Raw genomic sequence first — 22,117 nt, 5'->3', positions numbered from 1 at the left:
CATATATAACACGCGGCACAGAATAAAGCTTTGAGGAGCTATCATGGTTATAACTTCCAAAAATAGTTTAGGATGCTCTATAATAAGTAAGCTTCTACACTGTGGAGATCGTATGAGCTGCTTTATAAAGGTTTATAATATATAGATCTCATGAGCTATTTATTATGGTTGTACGTTTTAAATTAATGGTTGTACATTTTAAATTATTAATTGAAGACAATATTAGATAATTTGGGAAAAATCTCATACTTTGGGAATTACCTTTTCAACATAGTTTTGGCCATATCTTGAGCATATTAACTCCAAATTTGTCGGACATTATAGACTTAGATCCTACTCTTCAAGATCTTTCCAATGATATGTCCCATGATGGGGTTTTGACAAAAGCTTGGATAGGTTCACCATGATTCCATTTTTCAAATGGGAATGGGATTTTTCCCAAATTATCTAATATGGTTTTATTGCATGATGTTGTGATCTTGTTAGATGATTCTGTGTGCCCATCCGTGGACTCGGAGTAGGACTAGATGGAACTATTTGTGATTACATCCTCATTTAGGAACTCAAGCTGATATTGTTGGGGTAGATCCGTAACACGTATGAGATTAAAGGTTATTTAATGAAAGCTTAAAGGTGTGAAGATCACTTTCTTTGCCACATGGTGGAGCATCAACAACAACAACAACGTCACTCTTAGCATAGGCTAGAAGGGGGACCGACATTGAAGTCATCCATCTTCCCTACACAAACAAATCAAAAAAAAAAAACAAAGGAAGAATGGCAAATTCTATATTTGTTTTTTACACAAGACAAAAAGATATAACACAACCATGCCTAGCATTTGAATAATAAAACTTAGGCCTTTTATAATCTCGAGCCAAGGTCGCATGTTACAGGTTTTAGTGTTGGTAAAACAAACAGCCCAGATTTACGTGTAGTTTTAGGGTTAGAAGACATGAACAACTCCTATTTGTTGGAAATATCTGGATCGAGATGTAGAGGAGATATAGATACGGCTGTGATTACATCCTTGTATCTCGATTGAGATATATGAACAACTGAGACTTGCATGTATCAAACTCCCTCCTCAAAATGCTATACCCAAATCAAGCGATCCACAGTATTTCCTTAATTTTATCTCTTCTTGAGAAATTCGTCAGAGATCAAATCATTCATAGAAATGTGGGTGATTGTTTATGATTTTTATTTACTAAAAATGTTTACACTCTTGATATGATAATTATATGTATAAGTTTATACTTATATAACGCAATGTTCATATTCATAAGTTTATTATCATATAGGCACTACGTGTGGGTGGTTATACAATAAGGATCCTCGCTTGATACACCTTCCAAGTTGGCCAAGGAATTTTAACGTTGAGGTCTTCTAATGAAACATCACACCCTAGTAGTTGTATAGTTACACATAAGCTTTTTAAGTACATCATGGGGTTCATCGCTAACGGACGAAAATCGGATATATGGAGGGGCATCTTCTAATGCCGCCTCCATACTCATAGATGACCTAGATTTGCAATGTAATCTAGAGGCACATGCGGCTTGAAACCTCGCCTGAACTCCAGGTACAGAGCTGAGCAATTGAGTCACTCGGTATTATCTCCTTCCTACTATGTGCCTGACATGTCAGTTGTCCCATAGTAACCCCTATACCTCGTGACCGCTTCACTAGACTCGCTCTCCTATTTTACTCCTACCTTTACCCCTGCCCCATCAAACCCCGTTCTCTTTATTCCTTACCTCAACACTTTGCCCACATCCATGCTTCCCACCACCTTCCCTACTCCTATCACTTTTACTTTACTTAGAATGAACAAATGTGTGCCAGATACAAAAGATAAGTACATACCCCAAAATGAGTAGATATGATGGTGTACATATGACGCAAGGGGGAAAAAGCCTCCTAGGGAGGGAAAAAGTGCCCCTACGCTCCTAAGTGTGCACACACGTATCACTACCATATAATGCTACAGTCGATACTCAAGGTTCGAGTGTGAGAAAAGTAGCTCAAAGAAAAAAACTATCTTGGAATTTAGTCACATTAAAGGAAAAGTATGATGTAAAATGCGGTCAATACTCAAGGTCAAGTGTGAGAATAGTACCTATAGAAGGCATGTGGAACAAAGAAAAACACTACCTTGGCATTTACTCACATCAAGTAAAAAGTAACTATATTTCACATGTATAATGTAAAAAGTGGTGATCAAGTGTGAGAATTTTACCTAGAGAAGATAAGTGGGAGAAAGGAAAACACTAGCTTCGGCTTTAGTCATCGAGGAAAAAACAATTGTATTCCACATGTATGGATGTAAAAAGTGGCTTATACTCAAGATCGAGTGTGAGAATAGTATCCTAAGAAAAAACAAGTGAGACAAAGAAAAAAACTATCTTGGGATTCACTTATCGAAGAAAAAAGCCACATATTTGACGTAGATCTCAATGATTTGAACTTCAATGATATAAAAAAAAACTTGTCCAAAGCCTTTATTGCCTCTTTATTGGGCGCGTAGACCGTCGTGGACCATGCTGGGCACAGCTGATGCGAGCCAACAATGAACACTTACACAATTTACTTTTGGCACAGTGCTGTGGCTTTTGCTCCACAAAGCTGTATGGACTAGTTCCAAAAGCAGGGAAGTGGGTCAGAGTGATGGATTTTGTACAAGATGTAAACAGTCAGTTGAGGATATTCCCCACCTTTTCCTCAATTGCCCAACCAACTCCCCAATTTTAGCCCCTTTGTTCAGGACATTAGGATTTCCCACCTCTTGGAAACAACTGATATTAGGAGACTCAGTGTCTCTGATTTCTGAATATTGGAACAAGTGTAGGGCAGAATTTCTCTGGGTCATATGGTCCTTCTGAAATAATGTTCTATTTACTCCTGCTTTTCAGGCTCTCAGCTTGAAAGCCCTCTTTTCTGGATGTGTAGTGCAGGATTCTACTCTCAAGTTGGACAGGGTAAGAATTTACAGGTGGCGCATTGGGGTGATTAAAGATGCAGTGAAGTTTTACAGTGAACAAGACAGTGACTCCCATCAGGCATTGGAAGAGGATGGAACAATGAACACCACACACGAATGGTTACAGGAGCTTGCTGATGACATACATGACCTAGCAAGGAGATTTGAAAAAGCTCATGAATTTGTGGCCAAGCTACAGGCGAAAATTGACAATTTGTAAAGCATTATGTTAGCTTGGTCAGTCTGTGTAAAAGGTCCTGATGCTTACTTCTTTTGTCTAAAGAGTCCTGATGTATATGAATACCCACCTAGCTTATCACCTTTCCCTTGGGTGATCTGATGTATTTTTTGGCTTTCTAATTAATTCACTGCGTATTTCGTTTTTTTTTTTTAAACGACGCTTGTGCTTCGGTGGACTGTACTGGCACAACTGCGATTACTTGCCTAAATGGCTACTACAACGGATCTCCCGACGAAACGAAGGCTTGCGCTTATGGCTCTACCGATTACAACCTCTACTTGTGCCAGTAGTAGTAGGTCGGACTCCGGAGGAGCGGCTGCATATATAACACGCGGCGCAGAATAAAGCTTTGAGGAGCTATCATGGTTATAACTTCCAAAAATAGTTTAAGATGCTCTATAATAAGTAAGCTCCTACACTATGAAGATCGTATGAGCTGCTTTATAAAGGTTTATAATATATAGATCTTATGAGCTATTTATTATGGTTGTACGTTTTAAATTAATAATTGCATGATGTGATCTTGTTAGATGATTCTGTGTGCCCATCCGTGGACTCGGAGTAGGACTAGATGGAACTATTTGTGATTACATCCTCATTTAGGAACTCAAGCTGATGTTGGTGGGGTAGATTCGTAACACGTATGAGATTAAAGGTTATTTAATGAAAGCTTAAAGGTGTGAAGATCACTTTCTTTGCCACATGAAGGAGCATCAACAACAACAACAACGTCACTCTTAGCATAGGCTAGAAGGGAGATCGACATTGAAGTCATCCATCTTCCCTACACGAACAAATCAAAAAAATAAAAAACAAAGGAAGAATGGCAAATTCTATATTTGTTTTTTGCACAAGACAAAAAGATATAACACAACCATGCCTAGCATTTGAATAATAAAACTTAGGCCTTTTATCATCTTGAGCCGAGGTCACATATTATAGGTTTTAGTGTTGGTAAAACAAACAGCCAAGATTTACGTGTAGTTTTAGGGTTAGAAGACATGAACAGCTCCTATTTGTTGGAAATATCTGGATCGAGATGTAGAGGAGATATAGATACGGCTCTGATTACATCCTTGTATCTCGATTGAGATATATGAACAACTGAGACATCCATGTATCAAACTCCCTCCTCTAAATGCTATACCCAAATCAAGCGATCCACAGTATTTCCTTAATTTTATCTCTTCTTGACAAATTCGTCAGAGATCAAATCATTCATAGAAATGTGGGTGACTGTTTATGATTTTTATTTACTAAAAATGTTTACACTCTTGATATGATAATTATATATATAAGTTTATACTTATATAACGTAATGTTCATATTCATAAGTTTATTATCATATAGGCACTACGTGTGGGTGGTTGTACAATAAGGATCCTCACTTGATACACCTTCCAAGTTGGCCAAGGAATTTTAACGTTGAGGTCTTCTAATGAAACATCACACCCTAGTAGTTGTATAGTTAAACATAATATGGTTTGATAAAAAATCAAAAATTTAAAACATTTGTGTCATAAATGTAGTTATGGCTTGTCCCATATTTTATGTGTCACAAATATATTTATGGCCTAACCCCAATTTAAAAGAGGTAGACAATATGATCTTTAAATGTTAATAAATTTCTTATTTTGACTATAATTCCATCCCCACTTTGTATGCTAGAAAAGCATTGAATGGTGGTGATCGTAACTTGGTTTATTGAGCAAGTTTTTGCATATAATTTCTTTTTATAATTAATTATTATATGTTTTGAAGGTATGCAAAAGAGTAGTTTTTCTGTACATTACATATTTTTCTTGATTAAACCACAAAAAACAAAAAATTATTAGGACACTACGGCTATATGTTCAAATTTCATTTTTAGGGATTAGATTTTATAAGATCTCTATTGGAAATTCACTTCAAAGTCTTAGAGCAGTTGAATATAATTGGTAAATTAATTTTATTCTTTAAATTAAGCAATAATTTTATGTGAGATAGGAGTGCTAAAACATGGTGAATCTATGAAAAACGATTTGGTTTAATTTGAGTAAGAAAAGTTATATTTTCATCCATTCTATCTGAGAATAGCTCTACTTGAATTTTTTTTATATGAAAATGGCTTTAGTTGAGTAGTTTCTTCCCTTCTAAGCCTAAACCTAACCCTAACTAGGCTTGGTAACCTAGCTTAGGTAATATACCAAGTCTAGGTGGAGACCCCTAAGGTGGTCATCCATGTGCGCATATGTGTGACATCACCTACACATTGGCATGCGTTCCACCTCAATGAGCCATCTCAATGTACCACTTCATTATGCCACCTCATTAGGAATGACATAGCATGCCATCTCACTATGCCACCTCATTTGATGCCATGTCACATGCATTAACACATCATCGAGGAGGAAGAGTTGCCACCTCACTCTAATTGCTACATCATTGGTCCATGACATCAAAACATCCACCATATGGACATACCACATTATCCTTGATTTGGTGCCACATTTCATAGACATATATGCCATGTCAGCAATGTGCATTGCCATGTCATCATCACTCCATATGCATGGGTGCATTCATTATAGTTTCACATGCATATAAAATAAATATAGCTAATTTATAGATAATCCATACATATGAATGCAAAATACACCTACTACAACGGATCTCCCAGCAAAACTTAGACTTGTTCTTATGGCTCTATCGATTATAACCTCTACTTGTGCTAGTACCCTCTATGCAAGTGTTCACGGCCACGTCGGCCACGTACTAGATGCAGAATATTAACAGCAATACTACAATTGCTAGAACCACATGAAATGTGTTTTTTGGATGGAGATCTACCTAATGAATATGCATATCAACATATCCTCGCATAAAGCACTCGAGCTAAATAAACAAGTTGTAATTTACAAACGGCCAGGTATGGTCATAAAGGAAAGGCCTAGCCATGATCTAATGTTCTTTCTAAAATGCCACAATAACAATACAATAAACTCAATGGTATTATATATCTTTATGATAAAGCACCCAATGTCTACTTTTGCCATTAATTAATCAAGATGTTTAAAAAAGAAATTTAGTGGACCTTAGGTTTTTTAAGGTATAGGATCTTTGACACAAAAGATTTGGTATATTATTTTGCTATTAATTCATCAAGATGTTTAAAAAATAATTTGGTGGACCTTAGGTTTTTTAACGTTTTAGACATTGACACACAAGATTTGGTAAATGCATGTCATGATGCTCGTATTACATATCTTTCAATTTGATTTGGAAGAAAAACTCTATAAATTATTTGTAGCCAAGAGAAGCAGCTGGACACAACAATAAGGTCCATTATCACATCTTAAAGCGCCCTTCGTGGTGGTCAGCAAAGGGGCGTTGTAATATGCAATTTGATAATTTTGATTCGAAGCTATGTCAGGCCTAGTTTCAGCTCTGCAAGTTTTTCACAAGCACTCTATGAAAGTGTCAATGTTGATTATATATGTCCAATTTCTAGTTATTGAGTTGCAGCATAAATTTGGTTACAGGATAATTTGTCACAAAATTTTAGATTTACAAGTCATTTGTAACAAAGTGTTCTTAGGATGCACATGCACATGGGATGGACCTAGGCACCTGGGCTTAGGGTCATTTACATGTGGGATTAGGGCACATGGGCCTTGGGACTATAAAAGGCATGTGCTCTAGGAATATTGTACCTTTTGAACCTTTTAATAATGATCAATACACAAGCCACTTACTCTCTCTTCTCTCTAAACCTAGGCTAATCATCCTAATCTAGTCTAATCCAAGGTTAATTAAGATAAATCCAAGTTAATCTAGATGCTACTTTCTTTTATTGAATCCATGTTAATCTAGATGCTACTTTCTTTCGTTGGTATTTTGTAACAAAGTGTTCTTAGGATGCACATGCACATGGGATGGACCTAGGCACATGGGCTTAGGGTCATTTACATGTGGGATTAGGACACATGGACCTTGGGTCTATAAAAGGTATGTGCTCTAAGAGTATTGTATCTTTTGAACCTTTTGATAAGCATCAATATAAGAGTCACTTACTCTCTCTAAACCTAAGCTAATCATCCTAATCTAAGCTAATCCAAGACCAATTAAGCTATATCCAATTTATCTAGATGGTGCTTTATTTCATCAAATTTATGTTAATCTAGACGCTACTTTCTTTCATTGGTATCAGAGCTCTTGGCTTAGGTAGTAATTAGTGATAATCATTTTCAAAGTTGATTTTAATACAATTTTTGGATTTGCTAATTTCTTGTTTTGACAGTATTATAAATTTTTTGTTAATCATTTTTGAATTTATATTGGTAACTATTTTCATAACCCTAATCCACTGTACAGTTTGATTTCTTGATCTTCTTGATCTTCTTGATCTTGATTTTCTTGAAATTTTCTTGATTTTTGAAATTAAGGTTTGCATAGATTTTAGTAACCAATATTGATTGATTTTCTTGCATTATCTTACTTAGAGAGCTTACAATTTCAAATATCAATCCTTAAAGCCCTTACTTCTTCAAGATCAAATGCTAGATTACCAAATCTTTGAGTTCTTGGAGAAAAATTACAAGAAGAAGATTGTTGTGTAGAAAATCAAGGTTATTGTATAAAGTTTTCAGATTACCGTGCAAAATATTCAGATTGGTGTGCAAAGTTCTCATAGTAATGTTGTAGAGTTGTAGAGTATTGTGCTAAGTAGAGATTCCTTGCAATTTTAAGGGCATCGACAGTGACGATCGGAGCGGTCGGAGGGCATCGGCGACGACGGTCAGAGTGGTTGAAGCATTAGAGGTGATGGTGGGAAGCTCTTGGTGGAGTGTGGAGGATCCGGCTTCCCATCCACATCTCCCTCAAAATCCCTCCTCCTCTGCTCCCCTTCCCACCTTCACAAGACCTCCTCCTATCAAGGTATGTACCATATCCTTATCTTCTTTGTTTTCTTTAATTTTTTATTTTTTGAAAGTTCACTAATCTAGGATTTGAGACTTACCTTTTGTTACTTGCTTCTCTTTCATCTTTTGTTGCTTACTTCTCTTGTATGATTTCATACTCTCTTGCTTACTCTCTTGCTTACTCTCTTGTATGATTTCATACTCTCTTGCTTACTCTCTTGTATGCTTGTATGCTCTCTTAAATGCTTAAATAGTTATATTAGTAGTTTCTTATAAATAGAAACTTAGCTTATCTTAATGCTTTTTGTGTCTAGGTTTAGGGTTTCTTGTCCAAAGAAGATCAACCGCTAGCCCTTCTTATAAGCATAACAGGTAAGCCCCTACACCTTGCTCTCTTGTATGCCTGTTTTCTCTCTTAAATGCTTACTAATTATATTAATAGTTTTTTATAAATAAAAACTTTGCTTATCTTAATTCTTCTTGTGGCTAAGTTTAGGGTTTCTTCTTCAAGAAAGATCAACTATGTAGTACAAGCCACAAGAATAAGAGGTAATCCCGTTGACCTTGATCTTTGTTATTTTTGCACCTTCGGATGTTGGAAATTATTTTTCTTGCATATGTTTTGCCTCTAGACCTTATGCATGCATCAGACTTTATGCATGAGACTTTGTGCATGAGCCTTATGTATTACTCTCTATGCATGAGGCTTATGTATGAGCCTTATGTATTAAGGTCTATGCATGAGGCTTCATACATGAGACTCTATGCATAAAGCATAATGCATAAGGATCTATGCATGAGGCTTCATGCATGAGACTCTATGCATGAGCTTTGTGCAGCATAAGGCTCTATGCATGAGACGTCATGCTGCAGAAGCTCTATGCATGAGCTTAATGTAGATGTCTCTATGCATGAGACTCTATGCAAAATGCTTAATGCATAAGGCTTTATGCGTAAAGCATTATGCATAAAACTTTATGCATAAGCTTTATGCATGACCTTATGCATAAAGCTTAATGCATAAATAAAAACTTTGCTTATCTTAATACTTTTTGTAGCTAGATTTAGGGTTTCTTCTCCAAAGAAGATCAACTGCAAACAAGCCTTCTCACAAGCATAAGAGGTAAGCCCCTTCACCTTGCTCTTTGTTTTTGCACCTTCGATCATTTTTCTTATATATGTTTCACCTCTAAGCCTTATTCATGCATGAGGCTCTATGCATGAGACTCTATGCATAAGCTCTATGCATAAAGCTCAATCCATAAGCCTAATGAATTAAGGATCTATGCATGAGCTCTATACATGAGGCTCTATGAATGAGGATTCATACATGATATCTATGCATAAAGCTCAATGCATAAGCCTTATGCATTAAGGCTCTATGCACAAGGCTTTATGCACGACTCAAGAGGCTCTGTGCATGAGGATCTATGCATTGAGGCTTTATGTATAGGGCTCTATCCATTAAGACTCTATGCAGGAAAATTCATCTAAGAGACTCTATGCATTAGAGTCTATGCATAAAGCTCAATGCATGAGCCTTATGCATTAAGCTCTATGCATGGGACTCTATGCATTGAGGTTTCATGCATTAATCTCTATACATTAAAACTTTATGCATAAGCTTTTTATGTAATGTATGCTCTATGTGAGCTATGTTTTTATGTGTTTATGTAATGTTTCTATGCATATAGATGTGGCCATCATAGCGTTCATCGCCAACGGACCAAAATTGGATATATGGAGGGGCGTCTTATAATGCCGCCTCCATACTCATAGATGACCTAGATTTGCAATGTATTCTAGAGGCACAGGCGGCTTGGAACCCCACCTGAACTCTAGGTACGGAGCCGAGCAATTGAGTCGCTCGGTATTATGTCCTTCCTACTATGTGCTTGGCATGTCAGTTGTCCCATAGTAACCCCTATACCTCTTGACCGCTTCACTCGACTCGCTCTCCTATTTTACTCCTACATTTACCCCTCTCCCATCACACCCCGTTTTCTTTATTCCTTACCTGAACACTTCGCCCACATCCATGCTTCCCACCACCTTTTCTACTCCTATCACTTCTAGTTTACTTAGAATGAACAAATGTGTGCCAGATACAAAAGATAAGTACATACCCCAAAATGAGTAGATATGATGGTGTACATACGATGCAAGGGAGAAAAAGCCTCCTAGTGAGGGAAAAAGTGCCTCGATGCTCCTAAGTGTGTACACACGCATCACTACCATATAATGCTACAGTCGATACTCAAGGTTCGAGTGTGAGAAAAGTAGCTCAAAGAAAAAAACTATCTTGGAATTTAGTCACATTAAAGGAAAAGTATGATGTAAAAAGCGGTCAATACTCAAGATGAAGTGTGAGAATAGTACCTACAGAAGGCACGTGGAACAAAGAAAAACACTACCTTGGCATTTACTCACATCAAGTAAAAAGTAACTGTATTTCACATGTATAATGTAAAAAGTGGTGATCAAGTGTGAGAATTGTACCTAGAGAAGATAAGTGGGAGAAAGGAAAACGCTAGCTTCGCCTTTAGTTATCGAGGAAAAAACAATTGTATTCCACATGTATGGATGTAAAAAGTGGTTTATACTCAAGATCGAGTGTGAGAATAGTATCCTCAGAAAAAACAAGTGAGACAAAGAAAAAAACTACGTGGGATTCACTTATCGAAGAAAAAAGCCACATATTTGACGTAGATCTCAATGATTTGAACTTCAATGATATAAAAAAAAGTTCTTTTTAACCCTTAAAATTAAAGGTCTTTAATGCTTGGCTTAACGAAGATTTCTGGGGACAGCTGAAAAGGTGATGGCCGTGCGAGCCAACAGTGAACACTTACACAATTTACTTTTGGCACAGTGCGCGTGCCAAAAGTGAACACTGCAAGGAGGTTCTGCTATTGGGCGCACAGTTGAAAAGGTGATGGCCAAGTTGCATCAAGGTGTATAAATAGCGGGGACGTGTGCCTCTCCTCCTCCTCCTCCTCCTCTACATTGTGTTGTTCTTCTGTCGCTTCAATTAGTAGTAGTTGGTGGTGGTGGTGGTGGTAGTGTGTGTGTGTGTGTGAGAGAGAGAGAGTGAGAGAGATTGAACAATAATATCATGGGTATCAAAATGGGAATATCATCCGTATTGCTGCTCATTCTTGTTGGAGCCTCGGGTAAGTACTAAGGCGCGTCAATTTAATTAAACGCTAGTAGGCGGAAAGGCCTACTTAGTTTTTTTTTGTATTTTTAAACATGAAATGATATGCATCATGCAGGAGGGTGGGTTCTGGTGAATGCAACGACGATCTATGTCCACAATCAGTGCAGGACTTAGTCAAACAGGTTTTAGTGTTGGTAAAACAAACAGCCCAGATTTACGTGTAGTTTTACAGTTAGAAGACATGAGCAGCTCCCATTTATTGGAAATATCTGGATCGAGATGTAGAGGAGATATAGATACGGCTGTGATTACATCCTTGTATCTCGATTGAGATAATGCTACAGTCGATACTCAAGGTTCGAGTGTGAGAAAAGTAGCTCAAAGAAAAAAACTATCTTGGAATTTAGTCACATTAAAGAAAAAGTATGATGTAAAAAGCGGTCAATACTCAAGATCAAGTGTGAGAATAGTACCTAGATAGAAGGCACGTGGAACAAAGAAAAATACTACCTTGGCATTTACTCACATCAAGTAAAAAGTAACTGTATTTCACATGTATAATGTAAAAAGTTGTGATCAAGTGTGAGAATTGTACCTAGAGAAGATAAGTGGGAGAAAGGAAAACACTAGCTTCGCCTTTAGTCATCGAGAAAAAAATAATTGTATTCCACATGTATGGATGTAAAAAGTGGTTTATACTCAAGATCGAGTGTGAGAATAGTATCTTAAGAAAAAACAAGTGAGACAAAGAAAAAAACTATCTTGGAATTCACTTATCGAAGAAAAAAGCCACATATTTGACGTAGATCTCAATGATTTGCACTTCAATGATATAAAAAAAAAGTTCTTTTTAACCCTTAAAATTAAAGGTCATTAATGCTTGGCTTAACAAAGATTTCAACTTGAAAATCACTAGAAATCATATAAATGCTAGGATTTGCAATTAAAATGTACAAATTTCGTGGCTTAAAATTAAAGGTAAATTTTTGAATTATACTATAAACTCGGTTATGTGAGCACTAATTTGAACATGGCTTAAAGGTGAAGCGTAAGGCCATCTAATTTATAATCTCGAGCTGAGGTCGCATGTTACAGGTTTTAGTGTTGGTAAAACAAACAGCCCAGATTTACGTGTAGTTTTACGGTTAGAAGACATGAGCAGCTCCCATTTATTGGAAATATCTGGATCGAGATGTAGAGGAGATATAGATACGGCTGTGTGATTACATCCTTGTATCTCGATTGAGATAATGCTACAGTCGATACTCAAGGTTCGAGTGTGAGAAAAGTAGCTCAAAGAAAAAAACTATCTTGGAATTTAGTCACATTAAAGGAAAAGTATGATGTAAAAAGCGGTCAATACTCAAGATGAAGTGTGAGAATAGTACCTAGATAGAAGGCACGTGGAACAAAGAAAAACACTACCTTGGCATTTACTCACATCAAGTAAAAAGTAACTGTATTTCACATGTATAATGTAAAAAGTGGTGATCAAGTGTGAGAATTGTACCTAGAGAAGATAAGTGGGAGAAAGGAAAACGCTAGCTTCGCCTTTAGTCATCGAGGAAAAAACAATTGTATTCCACATGTATGGATGTAAAAAGTGGTTTATACTCAAGATCGAGTGTGAGAATAGTATCCTAAGAAAAAACAAGTGAGACAAAGAAAAAAACTATCTTGGGATTCACTTATCGAAGAAAAAAGCCACATATTTGACGTAGATCTCAATGATTTGCACTTCAATGATATAAAAAAAAAGTTCTTTTTAACCCTTAAAATTAAAGGTCTTTAATGCTTGGCTTAACCAAGATTTCAACTTGAAAATCACTAGAAATCATATAAATGCTAGGATTTGCAATTAAAATGTACAAATTTCATGGCTTAAAATTAAAGGCAACGTCAAATTCGAAATTTTGAATTATACTATAAACTCGGTTATGTGAGCACTAATTTGAACATGGCTTAAAGGTGAAGCGTAAGGCCATCTAATTTGACCAAGTTTGAAAACTTAGCCAAAGCCTTTATTGCCTCTTTATTGGGCGCGTAGACCGTCGTGGACCGTGCTGGGCACAGCTGAAAAGGTGATGGCCGTGCGAGCCAACAGTGAACACTTACACAATTTACTTTTGGCACAGTGCGCGTGCCAAAAGTGAACACTGCAAGGAGGTTCTGCTATTGGGCGCACAGTTGAAAAGGTGATGGCCAAGTTGCATCAAGGTGTATAAATAGCGGGGACGTGTGCCTCTCCTCCTCCTCCTCCTCCTCTACATTGTGTTGTTCTTCTGTCGCTTCAATTAGTAGTAGTTGGTGGTGGTGGTGGTGGTAGTGTGTGTGTGTGTGTGAGAGAGAGAGAGTGAGAGAGATTGAACAATAATATCAAAATGGGAATATCATCCGTATTGCTGCTCATTCTTGTTGGAGCCTCGGGTAAGTACTAAGGCGCGTCAATTTAATTAAACGCTAGTAGGCGGAAAGGCCTACTTAGTTTTTTTTTTGTATTTTTAAACATGAAATGATATGCATCATGCAGGAGGGTGGGTTCTGGTGAATGCAACGACGATCTATGTCCACAATCAGTGCAGCTCAACTGTGTGCGCCAAGTATTGGGTACCCAACAACGGAGTCGGTGGGGCGTGCTCGCAGCTAGCGCCAGGGCAGACCTGGACTGTAGCTGCATCGCCGAGCTGGTCAGCTGGGACGGTTTGGGCTATTGTAGGGGGCTGCGGGGGCCAAGCATGCAACACTGGTCCACCGTCCGGCGTCTCGCAGTTCGAGATCACGGTGGACGGTGGCAACCGCCTGGACTACTATGATATCTCCGTCTTGGCAGGCTTCAATGTGGCTCTCAAAGTGGTTCCTACAAACGGCGCTTGTGCTTCGGTGGACTGTACTGGCACAACTGCGAGTACTTGCCCAAATGGCTACTACAACGGATCTCCCGACGAAACGAAGGCTTGCGCTTATGGCTCTACCGATTACAACCTCTACTTGTGCCAGTAGTAGTAGGCCGGACTCCGGAGGAGCGGCTGCATATATAACACGCGGCGCAGAATAAAGCTTTGAGGAGCTATCATGGTTATAACTTCCAAAAATAGTTTAAGATGCCCTATAATAAGTAAGCTCCTACACTATGAAGATCGTATGAGCTGCTTTATAATATATAGATCTTATGAGCTATTTATTATGGTTGTACGTTTTAAATTAATAATTGCATGATGTGATCTTGTTAGATGATTCTGTGTGCCCATCCGTGGACTCGGAGTAGGACTAGATGGAACTATTTGCGATTACATCCTCATTTAGGAACTCAAGCTGATGTTGGTGGGGTAGATTCGTAACACGTATGAGATTAAATGAAAGCTTAAAGGTGTGAAGATCACTTTCTTTGCCACATGAAGGAGCATCAACAACAACAACAACGTCACTCTTAGCATAGGCTAGAAGGGGGATCGACATTGAAGTCATCCATCTTCCCTACACGAACAAATCAAAAAAATAAAAAACAAAGGAAGAATGGCAAATTCTATATTTGTTTTTTGCACAAGACAAAAAGATATAACACAACCATGCCTAGCATTTGAATAATAAAACTTAGGCCTTTTATCATCTTGAGCCGAGGTCGCATATTATAGGTTTTAGTGTTTGTAAAACAAAGAGCCAAGATTTACGTGTAGTTTTAGGGTTAGAAGACATGAGCAGCTCCTATTTGTTGGAAATATCTGGATCGAGATGTAGAGGAGATATAGATACGGCTCTGATTACATCCTTGTATCTCGATTGAGATATATGAACAACTAAGACGTGCATGTATCAAACTCCCTCCTCAAAATGCTATACCCAAATCAAGGGATCCACAGTATTTCCTTAATTTTATCTCTTCTTGACAAATTCGTCAGAGATCAAATCATTCATAGAAATGTGGGTGACTGTTTATGATTTTTATTTACTAAAAATGTTTACACTCTTGATATGATAATTATATGTATAAGTTTATACTTATATAACGCAATGTTCATATTCATAAGTTTATTATCATATAGGCACTACGTGTGGGTGGTTGTACAATAAGGATCCTCACTTGATACACCTTCCAAGTTGGCCAAGGAATTTTAACGTTGAGGTCTTCTAATGAAACATCACACCCTAGTAGTTGTACAGTTAAACATAATATGGTTTGATAAAAAATCAAAAATTTAAAACATTTGTGTCATAAATGTAGTTATGGCTTGTCCCATATTTTATGTGTCATAAATTTATATTTATGGCCTGACCCAAATTTAAAAGAGGTAGACAATATGATCTTAAAATGCTAATAAATTTCTTGTTTTGACTACCATTCCATCCCCACTTTGCACGCTAGAAAAGCATTTAATGGTGGTGATCTTAACTTGGTTTATTGAGTAAGTTTTTGCATATAGTTTCTTTTTATAATTAATTATTATATGTTTCGAAGGTATGCAAAAGAGTAGTTTTTCTGTACATTACATATTTTTCTTGATTAAATGACAAATAGATAGATATATATGAGGTTACTGTGGCTATATGGTCAAAATTCATTTTTGGGGATTAGATTTTCGAAGATCTCTATTGGAAATTCACTTCAAAGTCTTAGAGCAGTTGAATATAATTGGTAAATTAATTTGATTCTTTAAAGTAAGCAATAGTTTTATGTGAGATAGGAGTGCTAAAACATGGTGAATCTATGAAAAACCATTTGGTTTAATTTGAGTAAGAAAAGGTATATTTTCATCCATTCTATCTGAAAATAGCTCTGCTTGAATTATTTTTATATGAAAATGGCTTTAGTTGAGTAGTTTCTTCCCTTCCAAGCCTAAACCTAACCCTAACTAGGCTTGGTAACCTAGCTTAGGTAATATACCAAGTCTAGGTGGAGACCCCTAAGGAGGTCATCCATGTGCGCACATGTGTGACATCACCTACACATTGGCATGCTTTCCACCTCAATGAGCCATCTCAACGTACCACTTCATTATGCCACCTCATTAGGAATGAGATAGCATGCCATCTCACTATGCCACCTCATTTGATGCCATGTCACATGCATTAACACATCATCGAGGAGGAAGAGTTGCCACCTCACTCTAATTGCTACATCATTGGTCCATGCCATCAAAACATCCACCATATGGACATACCACATTATCCTTGATTTGGTGCCACATTTCATAGACATATATGCCATGTCAGCAATGTGCACTACCATGTCATCATCACTCCATATGCATGGGTGCATTCATTATAGTTTCACATGCATATAAAATAAATATAGCTAATTTATAGATAATCCATACATATGAATGCAAAATACACCTACTACAACGGATCTCCCAGCAAAACTTAGACTTGTTCTTATGGCTCTATCGATTATAACCTCTACTTGTGCTAGTACCCTCTATGCAAGTGTTCACGGCCACGTCGTAGATGCAGAATATTAACAGCAATACTACAATTGCTAGAACCACATGAAATGTGTTTTTTGGATGGAGATCTACCTAATGAATATGCATATCAACATATCCTCGCATAAAGCACTCGAGCTAAATAAACAAGTTGTAATTTACAAACGGCCAGGTATGGTCATAAAGGAAAGGCCTAGCCATGATCTAATGTTCTTTCTAAAACGCCACAATAACAATACAATAAACTCAATGGTATTATATATCTTTATGATAAAGCACCCAATGTCTACTTTTGCCATTAATTAATCAAGATGTTTAAAAAAGAAATTTAGTGGACCTTAGGTTTTTTAAGGTATAGGATCTTTGACACAAAAGATTTGGTAGATTATTTTGCTATTAATTCATCAAGATGTTTAAAAAATAATTTGGTGGACCTTAGGTTTTTTAACGTTTTAGATATTGACACACAAGATTTGGTAACTTCATGTCATGATGTTGGTATTACATATCTTTCCATTTGATTTGGAAGAAAAACTGTATAAATTGTTTGTAGCCAAGAGAAGCAGCTAGACACAATAGTAAGGTCCATTATCACATCATAAACCGCCCTTTGTGGTGGTCAAGTAAAGGGGCGTTGTAATATGCAATTTGATAATTTTGATTCGAAGCTATGTCAGGCCTAGTTTCAGCTCTGCAAGTTTTTTACAAGCACTCTATGAAAGTGTCAATTTTGACTATATATGTCCCATTTCTGGTTCGTTCAGTTGCAGCATAAATTTGGTTACAGGATAATTTGTCAAAAAAATTTAGATTTACAAGTCATTTGTAACAAAGTGTTCTTAGGATGCACATGCACATGGGATGGGCCTAGGCACCTAGGCTTACGATCATTTACATGTGGAATTAGGGCACCTGGGCCTTGGGACTATAAAAGGCATGTGCTCTAGGAGTATTGTACCTTTTGAACCTTTTAATAATGATCAATACACAAGTCACTTACTCTCTCTTCTCTCTAAACCTAGGCTAATCATCCTAATCTAGTCTAATCTAAGATTAATTAAGATAAATCCACGTTAATCTAGATGCTCCTTTCTTTTATTGAATCCATGTTAATCTAGATGCTACTTTCTTTCGTTGGTATTTTGTAACAAAGTGTTCTCAGGATGCACATGCACATGCACATGGGATGGACCTAGGCACATGGCCTTAGGGTCATTTACATGTGCATCCTGAGAAAGTGTTCTCAGGATGCACATGCACATGGGATGGACCTAGGCACATGGGCTTAGGGTCATTTACATGTGGGATTAGGACACATGGACCTTGGGTCTATAAAAGGTATGTGCTCTTAGAGTATTGTACCTTTTGAACCTTTTGATAATCATCAATATAAAAGTCACTTACTCTCTCTAAACCTAAGCTAATCATCCTAATCTAAGCTAATCCAAGACCAATTAAGCTATATCCAATTTATCTACATGGTGCTTTATTTCATCAAAGTTACGTTAATCTAGACACTACTTTCTTTCATTAGTATCAGAGCTCTTGGCTTAGGTAGTAATTAGTGATAATCATTTTCGAAGTTGATTTTAACACAATTTTCAGATTTGCTAATTTCTTGTTTTGACAATATTATAAAATTTTTCTTAATCATTTTTGAATTTATATTGGTAACTATTTTCATAACCCTAATCCACTGTACAGTTTGATTTCTTGATCTTCTTGATCTTCTTGATCTTGATTTTCTTGAAATTTTCTTGATTTTTGAAATTAAGGTTTGCATAGATTTAGTAACCAATATTGAGTGATTTTCTTGCATTATCTTACTTAGAGAGCTTACAATTTCAAATATCAATCCTTAAAGCCCTTACTTCTTCAAGATCAAACGCTAGATTACCAAATCTTTGAGTTCTTGGAGAAAAATTACAAGAAGAAGATTGTTGTGTAGAAAATCAAGGTTATTGTATAAAGTTTTCAGATTACCGTGCAAAATATTCAGATTAGTATGCAAAGTTCTCATAGTAATGTTGTAGAGTTGCAGAGTGTTCACTGTTGTGCTAAGTAGAGATTCCTTGCAATTTTAAGGGCATCGACAGTGACGATTGGAGCGGTCGGAGGGCATCGCGGTCGGAGCGGTTGAAGCATTAAAGGTGATGGTGGGAAGCTCTTGGTGGAGTGTGGAGGATCCGGCTTCCCATCCACATCTCCCTCACAATCCCTCATCCTCTTCTCCCTTCCCACCTCCACAAGACCTCCTCCTATCAAGGTATGTACCATATCCTTATCTTCTTTGTTTTCTTTAATTTTTTATTTTTTGAAAGTTCACTAATCTAGGATTTGAGACTTACCTTTTGTTACTTGCTTCTCTTTCATCTTTTGTTGCTTACTTCTCTCTTGTATGATTTCATACTCTCTTGCTTACTCTCTTGTATGCTTGTATGCTCTCTTAAATGCTTAAATAGTTATATTAGTAGTTTCTTATAAATAGAAACTTAGCTTATCTTAATGCTTTTTGTGTCTAGGTTTAGGGTTTCTTGTCTAAAGAAGATCAACCACTAGGTAAGCCCCTTCACCTTGCTCTCTTGTATGCTTGTTTTCTCTCTTAAATGCTTAATAATTATATTAATAGTTTTTTATAAATAAAAATTTTGCTTATCTTAATTCCTCTTGTGGCTAAGTTTAGGATTTCTTCTTCAAGAAAGATCAACTATGTAGTACAAGCCACAAGCATAAGAGGTAATCCCCTTGACCTTGATCTTAGTTATTTTTGCACCTTCCGATGTTGGGAATTATTTTTCTTGCATATATTTTGCCTCTAGACCTTGTGCATGCATGAGACTTTATGCATGAGACTTTGTGCATGAGCCTTATGTATTACTCTCTATGCATGAGTCTTATGTATGAGCCTTATGTATTAAGGTCTATGCATGAGGCTTCACACATGAGACTCTATGCATAAAGCATAATGCGTAAAGATCTATGCATGAGGCTTCATGCATGAGACTCTATGCATGAGCTTTATGCATAAGGCTCTATGCATAGACGTCATGCTGTAGAAGCTCTATGCATTGGCTTAATGTAGATGTCTCTATGCATGAGACTCTATGCAAAATGCTTAATGCATAAGGCTTTATGCGTAAAGCATTATGCATAAAACTTTATGCATAAACTTTATGCATGACCTTATGCATAAAGCTTAATGCATAAATAAAAACTTTGCTTATCTTAATACTTTTTGTAGCTAGATTTAGGGTTTCTTCTCCAAAGAAGATCAACTGCGTACAAGCCTTCTCACAAGCATAAGAGGTAAGCCCCTTCACCTTGCTCTTTGTTTTTGCACCTTCAAGTGTCTGGGATCATTTTTCTTATATATGTTTCACCTCTAAGCCTTATTTATGCATGAGGCTCTATGCATGAGACTCTATGCATAAGCTATATGCATAAAGCTCAATACATAAGCCTAATGAATTAAGGATCTATACATGAGCTCTATACATGAGGCTCTATGAATGAGGATTCATACATGATGTCTATGCATAAAGCTCAATGCATAAGCCTTATGCATTAAGGCTCTATGCACAAGGCTTTATGCATGACTTAAGAGGCTCTGTGCATGAGGATCTATGCATTGAGGCTTTATGCATAGGGCTCTATCCATTAAGACTCTATGTAGGAAAATTCATGCAAGAGACGCTATGCATTAGAGTCTATGCATAAAGCTCAATGCATGAGCCTTATGCATTAAGCTCTATGCATGAGACTCTATGCATGGAGGTTTCATGCATTAATCTCTATACATTAAAACTTTATGCATAAGCTTTTTATGTAATGTATGCTCTATGTGAGCTATGTTTTTATGTGTTTATGTAATGTTTCTATGCATATAGATGTGGCCATCATAGCGTTCATCACCAACAGACCAAAATTGGATATATGGAGGGGCGTCTTCTAATGCCGCCTCCATACTCATAGATGACCTAGATTTGCAATGTATTCTAGAGGCACAGGTGGCTTGGAACCCCACCTGAACTCTAGGTACGGAGCTGAGCAATTGAGTCGCTCGGTATTATGTCCTTCCTACTATGTGCCTAGCATGTCAGCTTTCCCATAGTAACCCCCATACCTCTTGACCGCTTCACTCGACTCACTCTCCTATTTTACTCCTACATTTACCCCTCCCCCATCACACCTCGTTTTCTTTATTCCTTACCTCAACACTTCGCCCACATCCATGCTGCCCACCACCTTTCCTACTCCTATCACTTCTACTTTACTTAGAATGAACAAATGTGTGCCAGATACAAAAGATAAGTACATACCCCAAAATGAGTAAATATGATGGTGTACATACGACGCAAGGGAGAAAAAGCCTCCTAGTGAGGAAAAAAGTGCCTCGACACTCCTAAGTGTGTACACACGCATCACTACCATATAATGCTACAGTCGATACTCAAGGTTTGAGTGTGAGAAAAGTAGCTCAAAGAAAAAAACCATCTTGGAATTTAGTCACATTAAAGGAAAAGTATGATGTAAAAAGCGGTTAATACTCAAGATCAAGTGTGAGAATAGTACCTATAGAAGGCACGTGGAACAAAGAAAAACACTACCTTGGCATTTACTCACATCAAGTCAAAAGTAACTATATTTCACATGTATAATGTAAAAAGTGGTGATTAAGTGTGAGAATTGTACCTAGAGAAGATAAGTGGGAGAAAGGAAAACACTAGCTTCGCCTTTAGTCATCGAGGAAAAAACAGTTGTATTCCACATGTATGGATGTAAAAAGTGGTTTATACTGAAGATCGATTGTGAGAATAGTATCTCAAGAAAAAACAAGTGAGACAAAGAAAAAAACTATCTTTGGATTCACTTATCGAAGAAAAAAGCCACATATTTGACGTAGATCTCAATGATTTGAACCAATGCTATAAAAAAAGTCCTTTTCAACCCTTAAAATTAAAGGTCATTAAAGCTTGGCTTAACGGAGATTTCAACTTGAAAATCATTAGAAATCATATAAATGCTAGGATTTGCAATTAAAATGTACAAATTTCATGGCTTAAAATTAAAGGCAACATCAAATTTGAAATTTTGAATTACACTATAAACTGATTATGTGAGCACTAATTTGAACATGGCTTAAAGGTGAAGCGTAAGGCCATCTTTGAATCTTTCCATAGCCAAGTTTAAAAACTTAGCCAAAGCCGGACTCCCGAGGAGAGGCCGCATATATAACACGTGGCACAGAATAAAGCTTTGAGGAGCTATCATGGTTATAACTTTGAAAAATAGTTTAGGATGCTCTATAATAAGTAAGCTCCTACACTATGGAGATCGTATGAGATGCTTTATAAAGGTTTATAATATATAGATCTTATGAGCTATTTATTATGGTTGTACGTTTTAAATTTA

General features: G+C 36.9%; 1 protein-coding gene across 3 annotated transcripts; it reads left to right on the top strand.

The window, feature by feature from the left end:
- The first annotated feature begins 11,101 nt into the window (after positions 1–11,101).
- LOC147625755 (thaumatin-like protein) lies at positions 11,102–14,517 on the top strand. 3 transcript variants are annotated; one of them, XM_086817310.1, is made up of 2 exons: positions 11,102–11,298; positions 13,816–14,517. In XM_086817310.1, exons 1-2 carry the CDS (start codon positions 11,241–11,243, stop codon positions 14,283–14,285), a joined length of 528 nt encoding a protein of 175 aa, XP_086673436.1. In that variant the 5' UTR covers positions 11,102–11,240; the 3' UTR covers positions 14,286–14,517. The 3 variants fall into 3 exon arrangements, 2 of the variants coding, with proteins under 2 accessions (XP_086673436.1, XP_086673437.1); XR_015268726.1 differs by lacking the exon at positions 13,816–14,517 and adding an exon at positions 11,401–11,452 and having other exon boundaries at positions 11,114–11,298; XM_086817311.1 differs by lacking the exon at positions 11,102–11,298 and adding an exon at positions 13,527–13,712.
- The last annotated feature ends 7,600 nt before the right edge of the window (positions 14,518–22,117 follow it).

This window comes from Cibotium barometz, chromosome 23, assembly GCF_041138505.1.
Source record: "Cibotium barometz isolate CiBa-2024 chromosome 23, ASM4113850v1, whole genome shotgun sequence".
NCBI classification, from domain to species: Eukaryota; Viridiplantae; Streptophyta; class Polypodiopsida; order Cyatheales; family Cibotiaceae; genus Cibotium; species Cibotium barometz.
This window is presented reverse-complemented; position numbering and strand designations above follow the sequence as displayed.

What these genes read in the sequence shown, in the direction of transcription:
- LOC147625755 (XM_086817310.1), top strand. Translation starts at nt 11,241, where the DNA reads ATGGGTATCAAAATGGGAATATCATCCGTATTGCTGCTCATTCTTGTT. An exon ending in CATTCTTGTTGGAGCCTCGG is followed by an intron (nt 11,299 to 13,815) that starts GTAAGTACTAAG and finishes TGCATCATGCAG; the next exon opens with GAGGGTGGGTTCTGGTGAAT.